Source organism: Brienomyrus brachyistius, chromosome 1 (assembly GCF_023856365.1).
Source record: "Brienomyrus brachyistius isolate T26 chromosome 1, BBRACH_0.4, whole genome shotgun sequence".
Lineage (NCBI taxonomy): Eukaryota > Metazoa > Chordata > Actinopteri > Osteoglossiformes > Mormyridae > Brienomyrus > Brienomyrus brachyistius.
This window is the reverse complement of record NC_064533.1, coordinates 56,298,144-56,319,469: the sequence shown is the minus strand read 5'-3', so window position 1 is coordinate 56,319,469 and position 21,326 is coordinate 56,298,144. Positions and strand designations below refer to the sequence as shown.

Below are 21,326 nucleotides of genomic sequence, written 5' to 3'. Positions count from 1 at the left end.
TTCCTTAATCTTCTAAACAATCAATTGCAATGCTCTTCTTAAGCCTCACAATTATATTTCTTGTACAGATACCCCTGGACCACCTATTAATTTGATGGTGAAGGAGACCTCAAAAGACAGTGCATCCATTTCCTGGGATACTCCTCTAATTGATGGAGGAAGCCCAGTGAAGAATTACATGGTTGAAAAGCATGACATAGAGAGAAAGTCATGGTCCAGAGTTTCAGCTGAGTGTGCAAAAACATCATTCCTGATTCAAGACTTGAACCCTGGAAGATCCTATTGTTTCAGAGTCTTCGCTGAAAATGAATTTGGCATTGGAGAGCCATGTGAGACTGGTGATGCAGTGCGAGCCTCTGGTAAGTATGACACATTTGATCTGTTGCTCAATAATATAGCAATTGTAAATTTTGATTAACTTATATGCAACTTACTTTGAGCCACAAATTCACTTTCAGAGCAACCTGGACCAGTTAAAGACTTTAAAGCATTGCTGGTTACCAAGGATTCATGCACACTTGCTTGGAAGAAACCAATTAGTGATGGTGGAAGTAGGATCATGGCATACATCTTGGAGGTCAAAAATGGTGATGATAGGTGGAGGGTGCTGATGAGGTCAAAAAACATGCAGTATAGTGCCAAAGACCTCGTAGAAGGAAGGGAATATTTATACAGAGTAAAGGCATTGAATGATTCTGGAGAGGGTCCAGTAAAGGAGCTTAGCATTGTGGCTAAAGATGTCATTGGTGAGTTTTTCTTAAGAATGAAATATTGCAGATATACGCATTTAACTGTGTTGTCTTCAATAGATGAAAATCTACTGTTTTGTTCTTGTAGTTCCACCTGCATGTGACTTAAGAGAGCTGCCAAACTTAAACTACATTGCAAAAGAGGGCAGTACTGTACGGCTCAAAATACCAATCATGGGGAAACCAGTCCCTACTATTTCCTGGAAGAAGGGAGACGACACTGCCCTGACTGACACGGGTCGCGTGTGTGTCGAGTCCACTTCCGTCAATACGACCCTGCTCATCCGCGACTGTCAAAGAGGCGATGCCTCTAAGTATACCATCACTTTAAGAAACAGTGCCGGGACCAAAGAGTCCAACATCTTTGTTAGGGTTGTTGGAAAGCCCGGAATGCCAGCCGGACCCATCAAGTTCAAAGAAGTCACTGCTGATGGTGCCACATTGAAATGGGGTTCACCAAAGGATGATGGTGGATCAGAAATAACCAACTATATTCTTGAGAAGCGGGATTCTGTAACTAACATGTGGGTTACTGTCGCTTCAAATGTGGACACAAACATTTTTAGAGTGACAGATCTTCATGAAGGAACTGAATATATATTCCGAATTAAAGCTGAAAATAAGTATGGGATTGGGGAAGGCTTAAAATCTGATGAAGTTGTGGCTAAGCATCCATTCAGTAAGTAACTTAATTTATTTTAATTGTATTGTTATGTTTTTGATTGTTATATTGCACTTCAAAGGAGAAAACACCTAGGAATAATGGGTCATTTTTGTTAACAGATGTACCTGATGCGCCACCCGCACCACAAGTCATCAGCATGTGGCATGATTCTGCAGTTCTTGCTTGGTCTGATCCAAGGAAAACTGGTGGCTCCCCAATCACTGGTAATCTCATATTTATCTTTTTTATTAACAAAATTTTGTCATGACTATGAATGAAAACTATGACCTTTTTATTCATCCAGGTTATCATGTGGAATTCAAAGAAAGGAACAGCTTGCTGTGGAAGAGAGCCAACCCAGTAGCCTTGAAAATGAAGGAATTTAGGGCAGCTGGCCTAACGGAAGGCCTTGAATATGAGTTTAGAGTCATGGCAATAAACTTAGCTGGTGTTGGTAAACCTAGTGCATCAACTGAGCCTTTTGTTGCCTTGGATCCAATCGGTAAGGGCTAAAAATACAGTTTTAATTCTGTTTTCCTGCATAAGTAATGTGAATTTAACTATGATTTATATGATTTTTTTTAGATAACCCAGGTAAACCTGAAGTGATTAGTGTTACGAAGAGTACAGTAACACTACAGTGGACTGAACCCAAGTATGATGGTGGACACAAACTGACAGGCTATGTTGTTGAGAAGCGTGACCTGCCGGCAAAGGTCTGGATGAAGGCCAACAATGTAAATGTTGTGGACTGCGCATTCACAGTGACAGACCTACAAGAGGGCTGCAAGTATGAATTCAGAATAAGAGCAAAGAACGCGGCTGGGGCCATCAGTCCTCCTTCAGAACAAACTGACACTATTATGTGCAAAGATGAGTATGGTGAGAACACTTCCTATTTTTTGTATGGTTTGTGAAGCATTTAATAGCACCACATAAGCAACCTTCTCATTTCCTTCTCATTAACAGAGGCACCAGCTATCATTATTGATTCTACCGTGAAAGAGGGGCTTAAGGTCAGGGCTGGTGATACAATTGTTATCACTGCCACAAGCATCACAGGAAAACCAGCACCAAAGTCTATGTGGTCCAAAGCAGGGAAAGACTTTAAACCATCAGATATTTGCCAGATTGAAATGACGCCAACATCTTCTACACTGACAATCAAGTATGCCAGCAAGAAGGATTCAGGAGAATACACAATCTCTGCCAGTAATCCATTTGGGGTCAAGGAGGAGAATGTTAAAGTGCAGGTGCTGGATGTGCCTGGACCTACCGGCCCCCTCGAAGCCAGCAGTGTGTCTGCCGAAAAAGTCACTCTGACATGGACAGCTCCTCATCAAGATGGGGGATTGCCGATTAAATCATACATTCTAGAGAAGAGGGAGACAAGTCGCCTTCTTTGGACAACTTTGGCTGAGAACATCACAGATTGCCATTTTATTGCTAGCAAGCTCATCCAAGGCAATGAATATGTCTTCCGTGTTTCAGCTATAAATCAATATGGTGCTGGTGAAGCAACACTTTCTGAGCCAGTGAAAATGGTGGATAGTTTTGGTATGTTGATGTAAACTTTCTACCAGTTTATTATACATGACATTATTATTATTATCATCATATTTATTATTGTTATACAATATTTTATGCTGAACTTATTGTGTATGAATGTTTTTTTTACTTATTATTTTTTTATAATTACAGGCCCACCAGGTCCTCCATCAAAACCTGAAACTGAAAATGTGACGAATAACTCTGTCACCATTACATGGAAGAGACCTGCTGAAGATGGAGGAAGTGATATTGTAGGCTACAGTGTTGAAAGAAAGGAAAGAAAAGGGGCACGATGGGTCAGGGCCTCAAAGAAGTTGATTTCAGAGCTTTATTACAGCGTGCCAGACCTCACTGAAGGAATTGAGTATGAATTCCGAGTGACTGCGGAGAACAAAGCTGGCCTTGGCCTTCCAAGTGAGGTGTCTCAGCCTGTCAAGACCAAGAATGTGACATGTGAGTACTAATGTTACTTATGTCATTCATTTTCGCTACAGAGCTGAAGCTTATTCTATTTGAAAACTACTTGTAACCTGGATATTTCAAGATAAAATAAAATCTATGTCCAGAAACATACATCTATCATTTCTTATTCCTAGTGCACATATTCTATTTTTCAGATGTACCTGGGCCTCCACTGAACCCTAGAATTACAGATACAACCAAATCCACAGCTACATTCAACTGGGGAAAACCCCAATACGATGGGGGGCTTGAAATTACTGGATATATAACTGAACACAAAAAAGAAGGAGAAGAAGAGTGGGTTAAGGATAAGCCATCTACACCACTGAGAATTACTGAATTTGTTATTGCCAATCTTCAACCAGGAGGAAAATACTATTTTAGAGTGAGTGCAATGAATGCAGAAGGAGTTGGTGAAGCAGCTCAGACTGAAGAACTTATTGAACTTGTGGATCGTATGGAAATACCTGAATTTGAGCTTGACGCTGAACTCAGAAGGACACTTGTTGTCAAGGCTGGAAACTCCATACGTATATTTGTGCCCATCAAAGGTCGGCCACCTCCTGAAGTCACATGGATGAAAGAGGATATACCACTTAAAGGCCGAGCACATATTGACACCACAGAATCATATACTCTACTGGTTATCCCAGATTGCACTAGACGTGACGCTGGAAAGTATATCTTTACAGTAGAGAATGCTGCTGGAAAAAATACTGGATATGTCAATGTAAGAGTTTTGGACACACCTGGGCCTCCCCTTAATTTGAAACCCATGGATATTAATAAGGAAAGTGTCACTCTACAATGGGAAATCCCCATAATTGATGGGGGGTCAAAGATCACCAACTACATCATTGAGAAACGTGAGGCAACCCGGAAAGCATATGCTGCTGTCATCACACATTGTGCAAAATGTTCTGTTAGAATCCCTAATTTGGCAGAAGGATCGGAATATTATTTCAGAGTAAGAGCAGAAAATGACTTTGGCATTGGTGAGCCTGTTGAAATGCCAGATCCAGTCCGAGCTTCACAAGCACCCACTCGTCCGGAAAAAGTCAACATTGCAGATATCACTAAGAATTCTGTAAGTCTGGTGTGGACAAAGCCAAAGCATGATGGTGGCAACAGAATTTCTGGCTATGTCATTGAAGCTCAAAAGAAAGGTTCAGATCAGTGGTCTCATGTGACTGCTGTAAAAACTTTAGACTATGTAGTGAAAAATCTAAATGAAAATGAGGAGTATACATTTAGAGTCATGGCTGTTAACAACTCTGGTAGAAGTGATCCCTGTAACAGCAGGCAAGTTTTGGTTAAGGAACAGAACACAGAACCTGAATTTGACCTACGTGGAATCTGCCATAGGTCAGTGATTGCCAAGGCAGGAGATGATATAAAGGCTGAGATTCCTGTTTTTGGTCATCCAAAACCAAGCATTTGTTGGAAAAAAGATGATCAGAACCTCAAACTTACTCCGAGAGTAAACACTGAAGATACTCCAATTTCGACTATCCTTAGTATTGGTGAATGTGCAAGAAGTGACAGTGGACAATACTCCATTACAGGAAAAAATATACTTGGCACAGTGACAGAAACCTTTACAGTTAAAGTGCATGATATTCCAGGACCTCCAAAGGGGCCAATTAAGTTTGACAAAATAACCCGTACCTATATTGTAATATCATGGGACTCCCCTGAAAATGATGGAGGGGTACCAATTAACAATTACATTATTGAATTGCGTGAAACCACAAGCACAACATGGCTAGAGCTCTCTTCAACAGTGATTCGCACAACATTTAAAGCTGACTGTCTCACTACAGGACTTGAGTATCAGTTCCGTGTTAAAGCCAAAAACAGATATGGTCTTGGACCACCAATCACCTCAGAATCTGTGGTTGCTGCTTATCCATTCAAAGTCCCTGGACCACCAGGAACTCCACATGTGGTGTCCTTTACCAGGGATTCTATAACAGTTGGGTGGAATGAGCCAGTTAATGATGGAGGAAATGAAGTCACTGGATACCACGTTGAAAGAAAAGAAAGGAGTGCTGTAACATGGCAAAGGATAAGCAAAGCCTTAGTGGTAGGAAATATGTTCAAATCCATAGGACTGGAAGATGGAATTGCTTATGAATTCCGTGTTGCTGCTGAAAACCAGGCCGGTGTGGGAAAACCGAGTAAGCCATCTGAGCCCATGCTTGCCCTTGATCCTGTGGACCCACCTGGCCAGCCAGTAGCAATTGACATTACTAAATGGTCAGTGACTATTCATTGGACAAAACCAGAGTATGATGGTGGATTCAAAATAACTGGGTACACTGTGGAAAAGAAAGACTTGCCAAATGGACGCTGGGTTAAGGCTAATTTTAGCAACATTGTTGAGACAGTTTTCACTATAAGCGGTCTTACAGAAAATGCCTCCTATGAGTTCCGGGTTTCTGCCAGAAATTCAGCTGGTGCAGTGAGCGAGCCATCTGAGCCATCAGATCCCATCACATGCAAAGATGATATTGAAGAGCCAAGAGTAATGGTTGATGCTAAGTTCAAAGATGTCATACTTGTGAAAGCAGGTGATGCCTTTAAGCTTGAGGCTGATGTAGCAGGCCAGCCATTGCCATCTATTGTTTGGACAAAGGATGGAAAAGAAGTTGAAAATACAATGAAACTTCAAATCAAAACATCAGACCTCACAGCAGCCTTAATTAACAAAGATTCATTAAGAAGGGATGGTGGTATGTTCACATTAACTGCTAGCAACCTTGGAGGTTTTGCTAAACATATCTTTAATGTCAAAGTTCTTGATAGACCAGGTCCTCCACGAGGGCCACTTGCTGTAACAGACCTCACTGCTGAAAGTTGTGTCCTAACATGGTCACCACCATCAGATGATGGTGGAGCAAATATTAATCATTATGTAGTTGAAAAGCGAGAAACAAGTAGACTTGCTTGGACAAATGTAGCATCAGACTTACAAGTCAATCAAGTCAGGGTAACTAAGTTACTAAAAGGAAACGAGTATATTTTCAGAGTTATGGCTGTTAACAAATTTGGAATTGGTGAGTCACTTGAATCTGATCCTACTGTTGCAGTCAATCCATATGTAACTTCTGATCCTCCACCAACTCCTGAAGTAACAATCATCACCAAGGATTCAATGATTGTTTGCTGGGATAATCCCAAGAACAATGGAGGAAGCAATATTTTTAATTATATTATTGAAAGAAGAGATAGGTCAAGTCTCCAGTGGGTTAGATGCAATAAGAAGAACGTAACAGATGTAAATTTCAAGGTAACAGGACTTTTAGTGGGACATGAATATGAATTCAGAATCAGTGCTGAAAATGCTGCTGGTTTAAGTTTGCCAAGCCCATCAAGTCCATTCTATAAAGCCAGTGATACCATTTTCAAGCCAGGAGTTCCTGGAAATCCAAGGGTTTTGGACACAACTAAGTCATCTATCACTCTTGCTTGGAATAAGCCAGTGTATGATGGTGGATCTGATATATTGGGATATATTGTTGAGACTAGCCTTCCAGATGAAGATGAATGGACAGTTGTCACACCAAAAGATGGTCTGAAAGGCACATCATTCACAATCATCAACTTGAAGGAAAATCAAGAGTACAAAATCAATATTTCGAGTTTTAACTGTGAGGGCGTTGGAGAGGCTGCCAGTGTTCCTGAATTAACAAAGGCTGAGGACAGATTAATTCACCCAGAAATTAGTCTCGATGCAGAACTTCGTAAGGTTATTAACATCAGAGCATGTAACACTTTAAGGTTGTTTGTACCTATAAGAGGGAGGCCTGATCCAACAGTGAAATGGTCCAGAGAAAATGATGAGCCCATTGGAAGGGCAACCATTGAGAGCACATCATCATTTACATCAGTAATAATTGAAAATGTCAATCGTTTTGATAGTGGAAAGTACATTTTGACTGTAGAAAATAGTGCAGGCAGTCAAACTGCTTTTGTGAATGTCAGAGTGCTGGATACCCCGGGACCACCAGAAAACCTCAAGATCACAGCAGTTACGAAAGAATCAGTCTCACTTACTTGGGATCCCCCTTTTAATGATGGTGGTACAAAGATTAAAAATTATGTAATAGAAAAACGTGAATCCACAAGGAAAGCATATGCAACTGTTAATGCTAACTGCCACAAAACAAGCTGGACTGTTGATCAGTTGCAGGAAGGCTGTAATTATTACTTTAGGGTTATAGCAGAAAATGAATATGGCATTGGCCTTCCTGTTGAAACTACTGAATCAGTGAAAGTGTCTGAAAAGCCACTTCCTCCTGGTAAGATCATTCTTCAAGATGTCACAAAGAATAGTGTTACACTAACTTGGGAAAAGCCAGAGCATGATGGAGGAAGCAGAATAGTTGCCTATGTCATTGAGATGCAGAGCAAAGGTAATGACTCCTGGATGCAATGTATGATTGTAAAAGTCCCTGAAGCTGTTGTTACTGGATTGACACAAGGTCAAGAATATATGTTCCGTGTATCAGCAAGGAATGAGAAAGGAACAAGTGAGCCACGTCAGATTGGGGTACCAGTGATAGTAAAAGAACTTGTAATTGTTCCAGCAGTTAAATTATTATTTTCCACATTCAGTGTTCTGGCAGGAGAAGACTTGACAGTAAACATACCCTATGCCGCTCGCCCCAAAGCGACTGTATCCTGGCAAAAAGATGGTACTCCACTCCAGCAAACCTCAAGAGTAAAGTTTGAAACTACATCTGATCAATTGTGTCTTGTTATTAAGGAAGCTTGCAGAGATGATGTTGGCCAGTATTCCATCAAACTTTCAAACAACGCTGGTGAAACAACAGCAGACATTGCTATCATTGTTCTTGACAAACCTGGTCCACCAAGAGGACCAGTAAAAGTGGATAAAGTCACTTCTGACAGTGTCACATTTTCTTGGAAACCTCCAGAATATGATGGTGGCTGCACAATCAAGAACTATATTGTGGAAAAGAGGGAAACCTCTAGTACAAATTGGCAGATTGTAGCTCCAAACCTAGCTAGAACAACAATTAAGGCAGGACGGTTGAAAACTGACACTGAATACCAGTTCAGGATTACAGCTGAGAACCGATATGGGAAAAGTACAGTTCTACTATCACCATCTGTGGTTGCTCAATATCCCTTCAAACTTCCAGGCCCACCAGGAACACCATCTGTGCACATTTCAACCAGAGATAGTATGGTTGTGGTTTGGAATGAGCCTGTCATTGATGGAGGGACCTCTGTATTGGGATATCATCTTGAACGCAAAGAAAGAAAAAGTGTTCTTTGGCTGAAGCTAAACAAGACAATTATTCAGGACACAACATTCAAATCAATTGGTCTAGAAGAAGGGATGGAATATGAATATAGAGTATATGCTGAAAATATTATGGGCATTGGCAAACCCAGCAAACTATCACAATGCTATGTTGCCAGAGATCCTTGTGATCCTCCTGGTACTCCTGAAGCTATTGCTATCACAAACAATTCAATTACATTAAGATGGACAAAACCAGAGTATGATGGTGGGAGCAAAGTCACTGGTTATATTGTTGAGAAGAAGGATTTACCTGATGGTCGCTGGATGAAGGCTAACTTCACTAATGTTATTGAGACTGAATATCTGGCAACTGGCTTAGTTGAGGATCACAAATATGAGTTCCGTGTCATTGCAAGAAATGCAGCAGGTCTTTTTAGTGATCCTTCCTACAGCACTGGCCCAATCACTGCCAAAGATGAAGTTGATCCTCCTCACATTAGTATAGATCCACAGTATACTCAAACTCTTTTTGTAAATGCTGGGGACAACTTCAAAATTGATGCTGATGTTCATGGGAAACCAATACCCACAATATATTGGATGAAAGGAAAACAAGAACTTACTAATACCTTATACCGTGAAATAAAAAACACAGACCATACTACATGTCTGAGTGTAAAAGAAACTAAACGTGTTGATGGAGGTGAATACACTTTACTTCTAAAAAATATTGGAGGAGAGAAGTTAGTTTGCATCACTGTCAAAGTCTTAGACAAACCTGGTCCACCTGGTGGTCCCATTTCTGTAAGTGGTGTTTCAAGTGACCAGTGCACAATAACTTGGAGACCACCACAGGAAGACGGTGGCAGTGAAATATCTCATTACATAGTTGAAAGAAGAGAAACAAGTAGACTAATCTGGACAACTGTTGAGCCAAAAGTAAAGACGCTTGATCTGAAAATTACAAAACTTTTGGAGGGAAATGAGTACTGCTTCCGTGTCATAGCTGTGAACCAGTATGGAGCTGGTGAACCACTTGAATCTGAGGCTGTAGTTGCTAAATGTCCATTTGTTGTTCCAGATGCACCTAAAGGTGTTGAGATTTACGATATCACAAAACACTCAATGGTTGTAACCTGGGAAGCACCTACTAACAATGGTGGCAGTCCTATTCTTGGGTATGTTATTGAAAAACATGATAAAGAAGGTGTGAGATGGACTAAATGCAACAGGGATACAGAGAATGAATTACACTTCAAGGTTACTGGACTTCTTGAAAATCATAGCTATGAATTTAGAGTTTCAGCCATGAATATTTCTGGCATTGGAGAGGCTAGTACCCCATCTATTTACTATAGAGCCTTGGATCCTACTTTCAAACCTGGCCCTCCAAACAATCCAAAAGTAATTGATATATCAAGTACTTCTGTTGTTCTTGCTTGGGGAAAACCTGTATATGATGGTGGGTGTGAAATACAAGGATATACAGTGGAGGTAAGCGAGGCAACAGCCGAAGAACAATGGAAAATGTGCACACCACCAACAGGTGTCAAGCAAACAAGATATGAAGTTGGAAAACTACAAGAAAAACATGAATATAAGTTTAGGGTGTGTGCTATTAGCAAGGCTGGTGTTGGTGAGCATGCAGATGTCCCTGGAACAGTCCTGGTTGAAGACAAGATGGAAGAGCCAGAGCTTGATCTTGGTGCTGAACTTATGAAGATGCTTAATATTAAAGCTGGAAATACTCTTAGAGTGTTCATTCCAGTCAAAGGGAGACCAGCCCCAGCAATTAAATGGGAAAAGATAGATGGTGAAATCAAGGAGGGAGCTCAGATTGAGGTGACAAGTAGACATACTTGCCTTATGATTGACAACATCAACAGATTTGATAGTGGAAAGTATACTGTTACTGCAGAAAATTCAAGTGGTTCAAAGTCTGCTGTAGTAAGTGTCAGGGTGCTTGACACACCGAGTGCTCCAGTTAACCTCAAAGTCAAGGAAATTACAAAACAGTCCATCACACTTTCATGGGAGCCACCTACTGTGGATGGCGGAGCTAAAATAAAAAACTACATTATTGAAAAGCGAGAAAGTACGAGAAAGACTTATTCAGCTGTTGCTACTAACTGCCACAAAACAACTTGGAAGATAGAACCACTTCAGGAGGGCTGCAATTATTACTTCAGAGTTCTTGCTGAAAATGAGCATGGTATTGGCTTGTCTGCAGAAACAGTTGATGCTTTTAAAGTGTCAGAAGTGCCCCAGTCTCCTACCAGTCTAACTGTTGTTGATGTGACACGCAATAGTGTGTCCCTTGCATGGGAAAAACCTGACCATGATGGAGGAAGCAAAATCCTTCAGTACCTGGTGGAGATACAAAAAAAGGATAGTGACAAGTGGACTAACTGTGCTAATGTGAAAACTCTTGAGACTGTTGTGAGCAATTTAGTTCAAGGAGAAGAATATATTTTCAGAGTTATTGCTGCTAATGAAAAAGGAAAGAGTGATCCAAGAACGCTTGCGGTTCCTGTGCAGGTGAAGGATCTTGTGATTGAACCAGATGTAAGACCTGTATTTAGCAGTTATGCTGTAGCAGTTGATAAGGACATCAAAGTAGAAATCCCAATTTCTGGACGTCCAAAACCAAACATTACTTGGACAAAGGATGGCTCACCACTTAGACAAACAACGAGGGTTAATGTTGTGGACACTGAACATTTCACAGTGCTTAACATAAAAGAAGCAACAAGAGATGACTCTGGGATTTATGGGATTGTGGTTTCTAATACTGTTGGACAAAAGGATGCCACCATTGAAATAATCACACTGGATAAACCTGGACCCCCAACAGGACCTGTAAAATTCAATGAGATCAGTGTTGAAAGTGTTACAATTTCTTGGGAGCTGCCAAAGTTCACTGGGGGATGCCCAGTGTCACACTATATCGTACAAAAGAGAGACACAACCACAACCACCTGGGAAAATGTTTCAACCTCTGTAGCAAGATCTGCTCTGAAGGTTCCCAGATTGAAAACTGGAGCAGAATATCAGTTCAGAGTTATTGCTGTAAATCGTTATGGCAAAAGTTATGGTTTAGACTCTGCATGTGTAGTTGCCCAGTATCCTTATAGAGAACCAGGTCCACCAGGAACTCCTTTTGTCTCATCACTATCAAGGAATCATATGGTGGTGGAATGGCATGAACCAGTGATAGATGGTGGCAGCAGTATAATTGGTTACCATCTCGAGCGGAAAGAGAGAAACAGTATTATATGGACCAAAATTAATAAGTCTCTAATTAAAGAAACTCACTTTAAAACAACTCCTTTAGAAGAAGGTATTGAATATGAGTTCAGGGTTTATGCTGAAAATATAGTTGGTACAGGCAGAAGCAGCAAAGTCTCAGAGGGTTGTGTGGCACGTGACCCCTGTGATCCGCCTGGAATTCCAGAAGTTGTAACTGTGAGTAGAGACTCAATTACAGTCCAGTGGACAAAGCCTGAATATGATGGAGGAAGTGTGATTACTGGCTACATTGTGGAGAAACGAGATCTTCCAGAGGGACGCTGGATGAAGGCAAATTTCACAAATGTTATTGAAACACAGTTTATAGTAACTGGTTTAACTGAGGATGCCAAATATGACTTCAGGGTTATTGCAAAGAATGCAGCTGGAACAATTAGTAAGCCATCTGACAATACTGGACCAATCACTGCAAAGGATGAAGTTGAGCCTCCCAGATTTTCAGTTGACCCAGAGTTTAGCCAAGTTATTGTTGTAAATGCTGGAGAGACTTTTAAGCTTGATGCTGATATCAAAGGAAAACCCATACCAACAGCTCAGTGGTTTAAGGGTGACAAAGAAATTGAAAATACACTGAGATGTGAGATCAAAAACACCGATTCCAAAGCAATGATTGTTATCAAAGATACAATTACATCTGACGGTGGGCAATACACTTTGCTACTCACAAACTTAGCTGGTACCAAGACAATTCCATACAATGTCAAAGTACTAGACCGACCAGCTCAATGTGAGGGCCCCCTAAATATAACTGGTGTAACAGCTGAAAAATGTATACTGTCATGGCACCCACCACAGTATGATGGAGGCAGCAGTGTTACCCATTACATTATTGAAAGGAGGGAAACAAGCCGACTTGCATGGACTGTAGTCACTAATAATTGTACAGTTAATATGTTTAAAGTAACAAAGCTCCTTGATGGAAATGAGTATATATTCCGTGTAATGGCTGTCAACAAATATGGAATTAGTGAACCACTAGATTCTGCCCCAGTGATAATGAAAAACCCATTTGTTACACCTGGGTCACCACAAATTCTAGAAGTATCAAACATTACAAGGGACTCTATGACAGTGTGCTGGGCTCCACCAGACACTGATGGTGGAAGTGAAGTTATTGGCTACATTATTGAGAAAAAAGACAGGTCTGGAATCAGATGGACAAGATGCAACCGACAAAAAGTCACTGATGTGTGTTTCAGAGTGACATGTTTAGCAGAAGATCATGAATATGAATACAGAGTTTCTGCTGAAAATGCAGCTGGATTGGGAGAACCAAGTTTACCAAGTGCCTACTATAAAGCTTGTGATCCAAAGTTCAAACCTGGACCACCTACTCATGTGCACGTGATTGACACCACAAAGAGCTCAATTTCAATAGCATGGGGCAAACCAGTTAATGATGGTGGTAGTGCAATTCAAGGGTACATTGTAGAGATATGCAAAGCTGAAAATGAGGAATGGACTATGTGCACACCACCAACTGGCCTCCGTGTGAACAAATTTGAAATTGATAAACTTATAGAAAATCAGGAATACAATATCCGGGTCTGTGCAATTAACAAGATAGGTGTTGGAGAACCAGCAGCCATTCCTGGAACTGCTAAACCTGAAGAGAAAACAGAAGCCCCAGAACTCAGCCTTGATTCAGAACTAAGGAAAGGAATTGTTGTCCGTGCTGGAGGATCTGTGCGGATTAATATACCATTCAGAGGAAGACCAAGTCCTGATATTAGCTGGTCTAAAGATGAAGCTGAATTGTCTGATAAGGTGCTAATTGAGAAGGGACTTAACTACACCCAGCTTTCAATTGATGGCTGTGATAGAAATGACACTGGAAAATATACACTAAAACTGGAAAACAAGAGTGGTTCTGTATCTGATTTTGTGTCTGTTAAAGTTCTGGATACGCCAGGCCCACCCTTAAATCTTGAAATGAAAGAAATTAAAAAAGACTCTGTCACTCTTGTATGGGAACCACCAGTAACTGATGGCGGAGCAAAGATAAAGAATTATGTTGTTGATAAACGGGAATCAACCAGAAAAACATATTCTAATGCTACTGCCAAGTGCCTAAAAACAAGTTTCAAGGTAGAAAATATTGTAGAAGGTGCTATGTATTACTTCAGAGTGATGGCTGAGAATGAATTTGGAGTTGGCCAGCCAGCTGAATTAAAGAATGCAGTGAAGGCATCTGAAATTCCTCTACCAGTGGGAAAGGTCACTTTAACTGATGTGACTAAATCTAGTGTCTCTCTAGTATGGGAAAAACCAGAGCATGATGGTGGTAGCAGGATTACAGGTTACTTAATTGAAATGCAGCCTAAAGGAACCGACAAATGGGGTGTAGCAACGTCAACAAAAACATGTGATGGCATAGTTTCAGGACTAACAGCTGGTCAAGAATACAGTTTCCGTGTTATAGCATATAATGAAAAAGGAAAAAGTGACCCAACACCACTGGCGGCACCTGTTATTGCCAATGATTTGAATATTGAACCAAGTTTCAGATTGCTATTCAATTCCTACAATGTCAAATCAGGGAAAGATCTCAAGATAGAAATACCTGTGATGGGCCGTCCTAAACCGAAAATTGAATGGATGAAGGATGGAGAAGCACTGAAACAAACTACAAGGGTGACTTACTCAAATACGCATGTTTCAACTATCCTTCAGATCAAGGAAACAAACAAAGATGACCTTGGTAAATACACAGTTATTGCAACAAATAGCGCTGGTTCAGCAACAGAAGAGATTGGAATCACAGTACTTGACAAACCTGGCCCCCCAATGGGCCCCATTAAAATTGATGAAGTAAGTAACGATTTTATTTACATTTCATGGGAACCTCCTGAATACACAGGTGGCTGTCAGGTAAAGAACTACATTGTTGAAAAACGTGACACAACTACTACAACCTGGCAGGTTGTGTCTGCATTGGTTGCCCGGACTGCTATCAAGATAACTAAACTGAAAACAGGTTCAGAGTTTCAGTTCCGAGTGACTGCTGAGAACAGATATGGAAAGGGCCCTTCACTGGACTCACCATCAATTGTTGTACAATACCCCTACAAACTCCCAGGACCACCTGGCACCCCATATGTCAAATCAGTATCAAGGGACCATATGGTTGTTGAATGGAACATACCAGTTAATGATGGTGGTGGTGCAATTATTGGTTACCACCTTGAAAGTAAAGAAAGAAACAGCATTCTCTGGGTTAGACTGAACAAGATTCTTATTACTGATACCATCTTCAAAGTAAGCAATCTTGAAGAAGGAAATGGATATGAATACAGAATTTTTGCAGAAAATATTATTGGTGTTGGTAGATCAAGCAAAGTTTCAGAATGTTATGTGGCTCGTGATCCATGTGATCCACCTGGCACACCTGAACCTGTTTTCATTTCTAAAAACCAAATCACACTTCAATGGACAAAACCAGAGTATGATGGTGGCAGCAAAGTCACTGGATATATTGTAGAAAAAAGAGATTTGCCTGAAGGTCGCTGGATGAAATCCAGCTTCACAAATGTTATTGAGACCGAGTTTACAGTCTCTGGATTAACACAAGATCAAAAGTATGAATTTAGAGTGATTGCAAGAAATGCAGCTGGAATTTTCAGTGAGCCATCTGAAACCACTGGACCAATTACTGCAACAGATGAAGTTGAACCCCCACGAGTGTCTATGGATCCAAAGTACAAGGATGTTATAGTAATTAATGCTGGTGAAACCCTTGTCCTTCATGCTGATATTTATGGAAAACCAGTGCCTGATGTAATTTGGGCAAAAGATGGAAAAGAAATTGAAAAAAATACAGCAAAGATGGAGGTGAGAACTACATTAAAATACACCATGTTGGTTGTTAAGGATTGCAATAGAAATGACAGTGGGCACTTTGAGCTTACCCTCAGTAATATTGGTGGAACAAAAACAATACCAATCACAGTGAAAGTTCTTGACAGACCAGGACCTCCATCAGGTCCACTCCAAGTGACTGATGTAACTGCGAACACATGTTGCTTACACTGGAGTGAACCTTTGCAATATGGGGGCATTAAAGTTTCTCACTACATTATTGAAAAGAGAGAAACCAGTCGGCTATCATGGACTCTAACAGAATCTAAATGCCAAACCACCAGTTGTAAAGTGACTAATCTCCTGACTAGTGAAGAGTACATTTTCAGAGTTATGGCAGTTAATAAGTATGGTGTGAGTGAACCACTTGAATCTGAGCCAGTGATAGCACGCAACCCATTCAAGCCACCAAATGCGCCATCTACTCCTGAAGCAAGTTCTATAACAAAGGATTCCATGATCCTAACATGGAATCAGCCAGAGCATAATGGTGGATCAGAAGTTGAATGCTACCATCTTGAGAAACGTGACAAAGATAGCATTAGATGGATAAAATGTAATAGACAGAAATTAAACGAGCAACATTTCAAAGTCACTGGACTTGTAGAGGGGCACTTCTATGAATTCAGAGTCTCTGCAGAAAACAAGGTTGGTAAAGGAGAGTCAAGTGAACCTTCATTGTTCTACAGAGCCTGTGATGCCACACGTCCACCTGGCCCACCAAACCATCCCAAAGTGACGGATCACACAAGCACAACTGTATCTCTAGCTTGGAGCAAACCTATGGATGACGGTGGTGCATATATCAAAGCATACTTGGTTGAAATGAAAGAAGCAGCAAAGGAGGAATGGGTTATATGTACCCCACCAACTGGCATACAAGTAACACGCTATGTTGTTGAAAAACTAAAGGAAAATACTGAATACAACTTCCGTATATGTGCAATTAACTCTGAAGGAGTAGGAGAACCTGCTGACATCCATGGCTCTGTTGTTGCTGCTGAAAAAGTTGAAGCTCCAGAAATGGAACTAGATTCAGATCTAAGGAAAGTCGTCTCCATGCATGCAGGTGGAACACTTCGTCTTTTTGTCACAATCAGGGGTCGTCCTGTTCCTAATGTCAAATGGGAAAAGGAAGAAGGATCTCTGACTGAAAAGGCACAAGTTGAAACCACAAATTCTTATACAATTCTTACCATTGACAATGTCAATAGATTTGACAGTGGCAAATATGTTTTGACTCTGGAAAACAATAGTGGTACAAAGTCTGCATTTGTCAGCGTTAGAATACTGGACTCCCCAAGTGCACCCCTTAATTTTGTAGTTAAAGACATCACGAAAGATTCAGTAACACTTCTGTGGGAGCAGCCTTTAACTGATGGTGGAGCCAAAATAACTAACTACATAGTAGAAAAACGAGAATCTGTAAGAAAGGCATACACTGCAGTCACAAATAATTGCACACAAAATATGTTTGTGATTAGTGAACTCCAAGAGGGAGGTATTTATTATTTCCGTGTACGTGCCGTAAATGAGCATGGTATTGGTTTGGCGGTAGAAACTAAGGATCCAGTAAAGGTTGCCCAAGCTCCTATGTCACCGGGTAAAGTTTCTGTTGTAGATGTGACACGAAACAGTGTAACTCTGTCGTGGGAAAAACCATCACATGATGGTGGTAGCAAAGTAATATGCTACAATGTAGAAACACAAACGAAAGGCAGTGATAAATGGAATGCGAGCACCACAACTAAAGGACAGGAAGCAACAGTTACTGGTCTTACATCAGGTGAACAACATTCCTTCCGCATTATTGCTGTGAATGAAAAAGGAAAAAGTGAACCAAAAGAATTAGGAGTACCTGTGATTACAAAAGACATTCAGATGGAGCCCACTGTTAACTTACTTTTCACTACTTATAGTGTGAATGCTGGAAAAGACCTTACAATTGAAGTTCCATTTAGAGGCAGGCCTAAGCCTGCTGTTTCTTGGAAGAAGGATGGTCTTCCTCTAAGGCAGACATCCTCAATAACTCTTTTAACATCTGAAGCCTCATCCAAAATTTCCTTTAAGGAAGCTACTAGGGATCATGTTGGAAAATATGAAATCACTTTAGCTAATACTGCTGGCACCAAATCAGTTGAAATTGGTGTTGTGGTCCTTGACAAACCTGGCTCACCAACAGCACTGAAAGTAGATACTGTTACTTCTGAAAGCATAACCTTATTCTGGAGTCCACCAGAGTATGATGGTGGATGCAACATCAACAACTATATTGTAGAGAAGAGGGACACTATCACAACAGTATGGGAGACTGTATCATCTGCAGTTGCTAGAACATCAATTAAAGTGTCTCGTTTGACACATGGTTCAGAATATCAGTTCCGTGTATATGCTGTGAATCGCTATGGAAAGGGACCATTTGTTGAGTCCCCAGGTATTACTGCTCAGTATCAATTCAAGCTACCTGGTCCACCTGCTACACCTCAGATTGCCCATGTAACTAAAGCATTCATGTTTGTTACATGGAATGAACCAGTAAATGATGGTGGAAGCCCAGTTCTAGGATATCACCTAGAGCGCAGGGAAAGAAGTAGTGTTCTTTGGATAAAGATGAACAGGAGACTGATCAAAGACACAGAATTCAAGGTCACAGGAATTGAAGAGGGCTTATTTTATGAATATCGAGTCTATGCAGAAAACATTGCTGGTATTGGTAAATGCAGCAAAACTAGTGAACTGGTGGCAGCAAGAGACCCTTGTGACCCTCCTGGTAAACCCACTATCACGAACATCACTAAAACATCTGTTTCCTTATTATGGACAAAGCCAGAGTATGATGGTGGAGCGAAAGTCACCGGTTACATTGTTGAAAGAAGGGAACTTCCCCAGGGTCGTTGGTTGAGGTGCAATTTCACCAATATCCAGGAAACATACTTTGATGTTACTGGCCTTACAGAAAACCAGCAATATGACTTCCATGTCATAGCAAAGAATGCAGCAGGTTTATTCAGTGATCCATCTGACTGTACAGGCCCTACAACAGCCAAAGATGATGTGGATCCACCACGGATAATGATGGATGTGAAGTTCAGAGATGTCTTTGTGGTGAAAGCAGGAGACGCATTGAAAATATATGCTGATATTTCCGGACGCCCCATTCCAGTCGTTTCCTGGGCAAAAGACGGTAAAGAGATGGAGCCAAGGCCTAGAATTGAGATTTGTACAACAGACATCAACACCACTTTAACTGTTAAAGATTGTGTCAGAAGTGACTCAGGACAGTATATCTTGATGTTAAAAAATGTGGCTGGAACAACATCATTCCCCATCAACTGCAAGATCCTTGATAAGCCAGGACCATCAGCTGGACCACTGGAAGTCACTGGCCTTACATCAGAAAAATGCACATTGAGTTGGGGACCCCCTCATGAAATAGGTGGTGCAGAAATCACTCACTACATTGTTGAGAAACGTGAAACAAGCCATTTGGCTTGGACACTGCTATACGGAGAGATGAAGGCAACAACTTGCAAAGTTACTAAACTTCTCAAAGGCAGTGAGTACACCTTCAGAGTTTTAGCTGTGAACAAATTTGGAGTGGGTGAAGCCCTGGAAAGTGTCCCCATTAAGGTATTAGATCCATTCACAGTCCCATCTGCACCTACACGGGTGGAGGTTGCCAATGTGAGCAGCGAGGCAATGACAATCTGCTGGGAGAAACCTGCTTCTGATGGAGGCAGTGAAATCACCAGCTACAACATTGAAAGGCGTGAGAAGTCTGGAATGCACTGGATACGAATCAACAAAAAGCCAGTGACTGATATCACATTTAGAGCAACTAACCTCCGTCATGGATGTGACTATGAATACCGTGTCATTGCTGAAAATTCTGCTGGTTTAAGTCTTCCAAGTGATCCATGTCCACTGATTAAAGCAGAGGACCCCCGGTTACCACCATCGCCTCCCACTAAACCAAAGGTGGTTGATTCAACCAAAGACTCTATCAGTATTATTTGGAACAAGCCACTGTCCGATGGGGGAAGCCCTGTACTTGGTTACAGGGTGGAATATAAGAAAACAGTGGACACAGACTGGATTGTAGCTGCCCCAAGCACAAGAAATACTGAGTTTACAGTTGGTGGACTTTCACCTGGAGCAGAATATATGTTTATTGTCAAGTCCATCAGTAAGATTGCTGTCAGTAATCCAAGTCTGGCCTCAGAACCCCACATTGCAAAGGAGAGAGAAGAAGAGCCTGTGTTTGATGTGGACATTGAAATGCGCAAAACAATTCTCGTTAAACATGGAAACTCTTTTACCCTTACTGTGCCATTCAAGGGAAAACCAGTTCCAAGTGTTCTGTGGGAAAAAGAAGAACTTAATCTGAAAGAGAGAGCAAGCATTGACACAAGTGATACCTCCACAAAACTTACAGTAGAAAATGCCACAAGATATGACTCTGGAAAATATACTGTAACGTTGCAGAATCCAATTGGAACTGCTGCTTTGACACTTGCTGTCAAAGTACTTGACTCTCCTGGGCCACCATCACAAATTAAGATCACAGATGTCACAAAAGAATCAGTAACAGTAACATGGGAAGCACCAGAAAATGATGGTGGTGACCCACTTAAAAACTACCATGTAGAGAAGCGTGAGGCAAGCAAAAAGGCATGGGTGAGTGTGACAAACAACTGCCATACTCTGAGCTACAAAGTAGAAGACTTACAAGAGGGAGCCATCTATTACTTCAGAATAATTGGTGAAAATGAATTTGGAATTGGTGTTCCCTTGGAAACTAAAGATGGGACAAAGATTACAGGTCAGTGTTTGCATTTAATCTACATAATAAATAGCTGGGGGGTGTTCTTCGTATTTGGATTTATCTGTTGACGATTTGTCCACATCACATATTCTTGATTCTTCAAAACTGTTGATGGATCTTTAGTCATATGAACATATCCATACGCTCAAACCTACTCAGGAGCAGGTTTATCCAGTGTAAACAAAATTAGATCCAGATTTAAACAGAGGTGTCCTCTCAGGAATCATAGCCGCGCTATTCTTATGAGAGCAACTGAATGCAATTGATGCAATTTTGCTAAGAGAAGTTTTTTAAATCGAACTTTATTGCATAATAAACAGTATAAATACAAAAAAAATTATACTGGGCCACATAAGAGAAAATGAAATAATAGGGCAACCATCAACAAAACACTAGTTTTTGGATGAAATAAAATAGTTATAGAAATGGATGGTTTTAACAGCCTTAGCATGATTGAAAATGCAAAGTTTGTGATAGTAAACAATTAAAAAGGACAATTATATGTTTAATTTTCATCTATTTTTTGCCAGCCGTCCTTTCTTGTTTTGGCTGCTTTTGCTATATTGCATTTGATACATATTGTTTTCCTGAATTTCCTCATATCCCTCTAGCATATTTCTAGCAAAAGTT

At 40.8% G+C, this 21,326-nt stretch overlaps 1 protein-coding gene across 1 annotated transcript in view; it reads left to right on the top strand.

Annotated features, from left to right (window-relative positions):
• Positions 1 to 21,326, top strand: part of LOC125731156 (titin-like) — a 155,956-nt gene that overhangs the window by 104,913 nt on the left and 29,717 nt on the right. Inside the window, exons 117-125 of the mRNA XM_049005864.1 lie at positions 69 to 359; positions 459 to 746; positions 838 to 1,428; positions 1,533 to 1,637; positions 1,718 to 1,915; positions 1,999 to 2,295; positions 2,383 to 2,970; positions 3,115 to 3,417; positions 3,582 to 20,693. Of these exons, the coding sequence (XP_048861821.1) occupies positions 69 to 359; positions 459 to 746; positions 838 to 1,428; positions 1,533 to 1,637; positions 1,718 to 1,915; positions 1,999 to 2,295; positions 2,383 to 2,970; positions 3,115 to 3,417; positions 3,582 to 20,693 (19,773 nt within the window). The remainder of the gene's footprint in view (positions 1 to 68; positions 360 to 458; positions 747 to 837; positions 1,429 to 1,532; positions 1,638 to 1,717; positions 1,916 to 1,998; positions 2,296 to 2,382; positions 2,971 to 3,114; positions 3,418 to 3,581; positions 20,694 to 21,326) is intronic.